Below are 7,870 nucleotides of genomic sequence, written 5' to 3' on the forward strand. Positions count from 1 at the left end.
ATCTCGACTCACTACAACCTCCACCTCCCGGGGTTCAAGCGATTCTCCTGACTCTCCGGACTTTTTTATTATTATTATTTTTAGTAGAGAGAGGGTTTCACTATGTTGGCCAGACGCCAGGCTGGTCTCAAACTCCTGACCTCAGGTGATCTGTTCCCTGGGCCTCCCAAAGTGCTGGGATTACAGGCATGAGCCACCATGCCTGGCCAACCATATCTCTTAAAAAAATAAAATAAATTTTAAGAGAGAACTAAAGAGAGGAGATATCTGGGAGTGGACTCCATGGAAAGGTCCTTCTAGATTTTAAAAAATCAAGTTAAAACATCAACTAAGCATAAACATAAATACCACTTTTACTCACACTACTGATATTAGGAGGTATATATAGTGTAGTGAAATAATACCTTAAATTCAAAGCCTCACTATTCAGGTTATTGAATTTCAGCTACCAATCAACTGGTAGGTAAATATAAGTCTATTCATATGTATGTAACCATTTCTCTAAGTTACTTTAAGATAGAGTAAGCAATATACACTACCCTCAGAAATAGCTGCTTTCGACACCTCATTTTTAGTTATCTAGGCTTCATGCTTTTTCTCATTATCATTATTCCCTCACCTTCAAATTGCTATGCAAAAGAACCTTATAAAAACTTTAGACTCAAAACCAACCAGACCCTCATTAGCAAAACAGTTCCATCTTGAAGTAGGCCCTCCTCGCCTCATAAAGAACTTATAGACAGGGGGCTTATAAATTGATAGTCTTGTTCAACAGCACAAACTACACATCAGCATAAAGGAAAACTGATGAACTGGATTCTGTTAAGTTCACTGCTAAAGATGACTTATGAGCACCCTTTTCCTCTTAATTTCAAATAAGGAAAACAGTCACTTACACATAGGGTTATTTTAACATAAAAAAATCTGTAAATCACAAGGCCAACTGTTCCCTCAACTTAAGACAATTTTAAAATTTTTTAAAATGTCACGTTGATAATTTAAATGTGGATCTTCATCTTAATTTACTTAAATCATTAGCACTTTGTGATCATTTTTAAAAGCTTTCCATGCCGTAAATTAAGTGGTTCGAAATATTTGATTCCCTTTGTCAAGTTCTCATGTCACAAGCCTAATTTGGCAAATAAACTAAACTTCCACCCAACTGAACATTTTAAATATTTTTAAATGCCTGCCTACTCAGATTTCCCTGCCCTTCAAGGAGCTTCCATTCTAAAAGGAGGTAAAATAAATCAAAGAAATTTACCATAAAATGTACTAGTAATTTAAACAGACTAATCGACAGACAGTAAGCAAAAAGGGGAAAAATAATACTAACTACAGTATCTGCTTGCTGTGCCTCTTTGTTGATCCCCTCCCAAATGCTAAATAAATCTCCAGGAAACCAGAGATCAACTAGGATTTGTTACATGACAATTTTACAATAAAGGCTGTTCGTCTTTTAATTCCATGTTTAACTGTACCTGAAGTTAGGCAGGAAACCAAAAGGGAATGGAACCTGTCTTTAGTACTGTTGAAGAACTCCTAAGAACTTAATTTCTGCAAATTTATGTGAATTTTTACTATTTCAAGGAAAAAAGCAAAGGAGGTAGAGGTATGAACGAAATTTGCCAAAACTACTCTGTATTACATATACATGTGGCTCCAGAGTGGAAATGAAAAGTGTATTCTGCCATTTTTAAAGATGACCTTTAACATTATTTCTGGTTTTCCTCTAAGTATATTCCAAACATTAAATAAAACTGAGAAATACAATTTGTACATATGCTTTTCTAATTTTTCATGATGTGTTAAACTTAAAGCAACTGGAGGCCTAATTCCTGAGTCTTCCAATTAAAGCAACCAATTAACATAAATACTGACATATTAAAGATATTATCTTAAAAATGCTGTCATAAGGGTTTTAGTATACAGAGGCACCTAGCTTTAGCAAATTTGTGTTTAAATGATGCAGTACTCATGTAACACAAATTCCATGTTATTCAAATTTCAACTTAAAGTTAACACCATTAATGAGCTGTAACATGTATGTTGGAACTCTTCTTGTATATCATGGTGTTTCTATAGTTACAAGACCTAATTTTACCATATGGAACCTACAAAACTCTTTAACAAATTTATTATTGTCAGCAAGCCCTGGTCTTATTCTTTAATCTGTGGTAACAACTTGTCCACACCAAGTACTTTGCCCTTCTGCCCTGAAAACTCAAAAACTGCACATCAAAAATGATATAAAATGCCAACTCCCTTAGGTTTCCTAAAATTCTCTCCAAACAAGTTGAGTTTGTCACAACAATCTCCTTTTCAAAATACAGCTGAAAGCCTAAAAAAAGGCAAGAAATGACAATTCATAAACATTACAGATAACCTTTATAACTCCTTTCTAGATTAGAACTTGTTGTAAGCCACTTTATAGACAAAGTAGAAAAATCAGTCAATTAAGTTTACAGTATATTATCCTAAAATAACCTTATTTTGATCCCACTGTGTTAGAAACCCATTATAGGAAGCTATAACACTTGGAGACACTAATTTCCAAAATGGTTTATTAGGACTTCTCCCACACTCAAAGTCAAACTTCCAGGACTGTTCTGAAATGATGAAAACTTGTTTTCGATAATCAATATAAATGTTGTTAATCCAAACTAGAAACTAAACCCTGCACTAAGTGACCTAAAAAGAGTCTTGTCCTGATGGAAGTGGCCAAAACTGCTCCTCCCGCAACCAAGAAATCCTAGGGGTATAAGCTAAAACCCACAAATATATTGACAAGTCCCCGATTCTTTCCCAAATTATCACTAACTTTATCAAATCCAATGGCAAGTATGTGACAACAGAATGTTTCCATCAAAAATTAAGACCAGCCTAATACATTTATTCTATTCATCTTCCAGTAATGTGATTGCAACTGAGGATATCTTGGGGAATTTTTCACCATTGGCTAGTTACTTCGAATGTATGGATAATCAAAGGGCGACAGACCTCTAAAGATTCCAAGTGTCTACTTAAAAGCTGTTAAGTGAAAAGTGATGAAATGGAGGACACCCACAATAATTCTTGGACTCCTGGAGATCCTAAGACATGCTACAAAAATAGGTCTTTATTCTTAGGAAAATATAGTCAGAGCTAGCTTCCTTATGCTATACATAAAATCTTAACATCAGAGGCAGTACAGATAGTACAGATAGTTTTTGAACTGATCTCCAAACAAGCACAAACCTACTACGTTGAAAAGAACAGGTAATTTGAGGTTTTTGGCAAAAGACAGTACTTCACACATCTAATCCAAATCAAAGGGCCTGCAGACAGTTTTCAGTGAGATGAAAGGAATGAAATAAATATAAATTCTACGGATAAATAAAAGACAATTTAAATAAGCTAACAGAACTAATTTTTTTAAATAAAAATACTAGTCAGGTACAAGCTTTTGTTTCTCAATGCCAGACTTCTAAATATTTACCAGACTACTGTTAATATTAAAAACCTAATCTTTGACCCAGAGCGTTAGTAATAATACTGGTTTGCATCTGCAAAATTTTCAAACTGAATGCTTCTGGTCCTGAAAAATATTTTAGGTGTATTACTGAAGGCAGACTGTGGTGCTAACAGAAGTCTTAAATACTTTTAAAAAGTGACAGACCCCAAAAGTCCATCTACAAATTTGCTAGTTTAAAAATGCCTGTGAGCACTGCTTCATAATTAGCATCTTAAGAAAAGTAGTGGCATGACCTATTGAGTGGTATGATCACTGAGTAATTAATACACCTTAAAACAATATCCCCACAAGTCTGTTTCTTTTGTGTATTTGTCACTTAAGTTCTTTAGTCATTAATTTTATACCCACCAGTGAATTCCTATGGCCAGATGAAAATTTTGTGGTATACATAATTAGAGAGAAAATGATCATGGTGGGTATTCCTGTAAGTTTTATGAGCTTGAGAAGTTTTAGCACCCTCTCCTAAATGCATGAAGCCCTTCTATTTAATTTCTCCCCTTAAAATAGAGACTACGTAAAATACTCTGTAATCATAAGGGATCTTTTGCTATGTTTCTGACAACTTTTGGCTTCGCAGTCAAAAAAGCGGTTCTGAATGTGTCAATTTCTGCCTATCTAGCTTGATGTTCATTCTATTCTTTAAAAACTTTTATATACAATAACTCAGATCACCCCATCAATCCATTTCTATGTTGTTCCTATTTTATCAGGAGAAAACTTTACATTTTAAGTCAGATTCACAGTAACTGGTTTCTTAAGCTAAAACTGCAATCATGAGTGTACAACAGTTTTGTGTGTGCACAATTTTCCCTCCGTTTTTAACATCTGATTCAGTGGTAATGGCTGAAAACCTTCCACAAAAAGCATGCTTGGGAGAATATATCTAACAAAATTTTCTCAACAAAGCAACTTTCTGAAAACTGATAACCTAAATTTATGATCACTTTTGATTGCCAAGTAGTCTGCAGAAACAAAATCTTGCGTCTGTTTTGGTTAGATAACTTTTCTTTTTAACATCAGAATGCTTTAAGAATACATTTTTTACCCCAAGGAAGGGACTTGACTCGGATTTAAGACCCTTTCCTTGACAATATACAAAATTTCTTTTAACTTATCACTGTCCATTCTTTGAAGCTGTCAAAGCCAAGAACCCATAAACAAATCACAAATAGCAATAACCTACATTAGTTAACATTCCCCCTTTAACATGTTGACATTTTTACTAAAGGATTAGTTATTTTTGCATTTCCATTTCTCATATCCCATGACATTCCATATAAATTGCATTATTGCTTTATAGGCCACACAACATTCAAAAGTATGTTTATATGCATTGCCTGTTTTTCCTTGATCTGATAAGACTTTGATACTGATTTTACTACAGAAATTTAAGTTTGAAAATACCACAGTTAGTATTTCTTCTCAGAACGTTAATTGTTCACATCACTAATCACTACATGCATATTTAGCTCTGATTATATTGCTCAAAAACTGCACCCATTATCAGAACAGTGCAAATGAGATTTAATTTTAAAAGTAATTATAATGGCTTGAATTCAAAGTCATTCAAATGAACACTGTCAAGTAATTTCACTTGATGTGTATATATTTCATCACCACTGTTTACATTACCCTTCTTTAAGTATAACCATCAATTCTTCACAATTTCTTTTTATCAGTTTCCCTCCCAAGTCCCCAAACTAAGAATGCCAAATAGTCTTGAAAACCCAGAGCTCCATATTTTAATGTTTTCTTAAGAACACATTTGTGAACTCACAAAAGTGTTCCTCTTTCAACTTTGACAATGCAGTTAAGTAAACAAACCTGTCCTAAAATCCCAACAAGTAATTCTGAGAACTTAAACACCTTGACAGTGTCCCTTAAAAATGCTATGACAGTAAAGTGCCAATAGGCATGGCAATGACCTCTTAGATGGGATCATTTAACTCCTCGGAACTGGGAAATGCCAGCACCAAGGATTACACTGAGATTCAATTTTACTGAAGGCTACATTTAGTTTACCCACTTTCCACAACCTATTATATTATGTTAGAATGAAATGTAAATGTTTTGTGTAGCCCTCAAACTTACACTAAGTTTTGAGAGAGATGTACTTTAAAAAAGCACGGGGTAATATATAAAATCAGTGGCAGAAAGTTTCATTAAGCACCAGGAACTAATTTTTGTCACCCCATACTCATTTTGTAGATAAGTTTCAATAACCGGCAAGGCACATTTACATATATTCCAATGAATACTTATTGACAAATTTTAAATTACACTCTATGTCCCAGCTATCCCAGTAACTGACATACAACATACTAAAATGATTTATTTAGATAACAAAAAACCAATTAATGTGAAACATACAGGCTATTGGCAACCACTATTCTAAAATTATGTAAGTACAAATAAACATACTGAAATGTGTGCAATTCTAAGTTTTTAAACCAGAAGATTTCTACACTAACACACATTTATATTAATGACACATAAAAAAAATAAAAACTTTATTACAAAAATAAGTTACACTCGCCTCCAGCTTACAGTATAAAACAATTTTATTTGCAGGAATGCAAAATGATTGTTTGCCATGAGCATTTTGAACATATGACATGTCTAATTTTCTTGTTAAATTTGCATTTACTGGGGAACTGGTGTGTATAAAACCTTAATTAAGTATAAGCTCTGATCTTCATCGTGGTGCCTATTGGGTATGTGATATAACTGCAGTATCCCTTTGGGGAAGGGGAGAGGGGATTTCTTTACACCAAGTCCTAATGAAACTATAATTTTCACTTTTTACTTTAAGCTATCAACTTAGGACTTGGCAAAAAAATTTTTGAGGGTGGTTCAATAGAGGATGCTTCACCACTGGACACTCACTGTCATCAAGGTGCTTTAGAAAATTAAAAACATAGCACAAATGATTGTACTCTACTCTACAAGTTATCATGACCTGCATAAGAAATGGAAAGCTGATTCACATGTTTATAGTGATCAGCAGTAAGAAATGCACTAATGAAACATACCTTTTACCTAAAAAGCTAAACTACAGCCATATACTAATTTCTATGATTTATGAAAAAAACTTCAAAATATCCAAATGTCAGGCTTTGCTGTACAACTGTCAGTTTTAGTCTGACTTTTTATAAAGGGACACTGCAGTATTTAGTACAAGTTCGGATGCACTTTTTTGAACATCTGATGTCTTACAAAAGTAACATCTTGCTAAACTATTATACATCCAAATAACTACAATATCTGAAGAAGCAAGGCTGCTTTTTCAGCCACAAAATACGACAAAAGCAAGGCCTGTTATGATGGTCATGAGGAAGTCTTACAAGCCTCTGAAACTAAAGGCAACTAAGAATGTTACATTTGGTATATTAAAATCTTACCCTCATATCATATTTAACAAGCCTTGCTTTTATCTACAAAGATTTTCTATGTACAGTACAGACAGGGTATAGTTCAATCCTCTGCTACTGAGGTAGTTAACCAACCCTTTTAAAAAGGTTCTATAAAGAACCACTATCTGGAATGCCTGACTAACCAGCTCTGATGATTACACCTGAAACTGCATATCTGAACACAATTCAAAAGTGATTACTATAAAAAAGATATAGACAATCATGATTAACCTTGGTGAGCAGAAATAAAATTTAAGGATACCATCAGTGGCATTCATCTATACCACTGCAATAAAATTTAAATGCACAAATTCAAGAGAATATTTCAAAATACCACTGTTGGGATCCTTAATTTAAAAAAGGGGAAAAATCTACTTAGAGCAGATTTTTAAAAGAACTTTATTCTTTATTAAGATACCATGCTAGGAGTTATGAAGGATTTCTGTTGGAACACATTTTGAAAATAGAGTAGCTTTAGTTTAATAACTTGCACTGCAGAGAAAATTGTTAAAGAAATTCATATCAAAGTCCAAGTATTAGTTCAATGTCCCGTATTTGATTCCATGATCTTCATAGGAAGGTCTTCTGCAATAGAATATGCTCCTATACAGCCGAGATATTTAAGGTTGCTTGATTTCCTTACCATTACTCCACTGCAAGCTTCTGGTGTAATCCCACATAGCAAGTCAGTCTTCATTGTAACAGGTCAGGACCGGCCTCGACCCCTTTTCCCTGCTAGCCAGGTAACAAAAGGAATCAGTTAGATAAATCATCTTAAATTAATAATGTGTACATACATAATGATAACATTAAAAAGACAAGCCTTAACATGGTAATTCTAAATATACTGTCTAGCCAAAAAAGTTGCCTTTAATAACTATGAACTTTTTGCTTGTTTTTTACTTGCTTTGAGGTTTTTGGTTTGCTTTTTCGCCCCTTTGAG

The 7,870-nt window shown here is 33.8% G+C and overlaps 1 protein-coding gene across 3 annotated transcripts in view; it reads right to left on the minus strand.

Moving 5' to 3' along the window:
• Positions 1-3,097: 3,097 nt before the first annotated feature.
• SYNCRIP (synaptotagmin binding cytoplasmic RNA interacting protein) overlaps positions 3,098-7,870 on the minus strand; it is a 34,700-nt gene continuing 29,927 nt past the window's right edge. For 2 of the 3 annotated variants that reach the window (XM_032154661.2, XM_032154690.2), the window contains one exon: positions 3,098-7,662. In XM_032154661.2, the coding sequence (XP_032010552.1) occupies positions 7,621-7,662 (42 nt within the window). In that variant the 3' untranslated portion in view covers positions 3,098-7,620. The remainder of the gene's footprint in view (positions 7,663-7,870) is intronic. The other variant, XM_032154671.2, reaches the window with a different exon arrangement.

Source organism: Hylobates moloch, unplaced genomic scaffold (assembly GCF_009828535.3).
Source record: "Hylobates moloch isolate HMO894 unplaced genomic scaffold, HMol_V3 SCAFFOLD_2, whole genome shotgun sequence".
Taxonomy (NCBI): Eukaryota; Metazoa; Chordata; class Mammalia; order Primates; family Hylobatidae; genus Hylobates; species Hylobates moloch.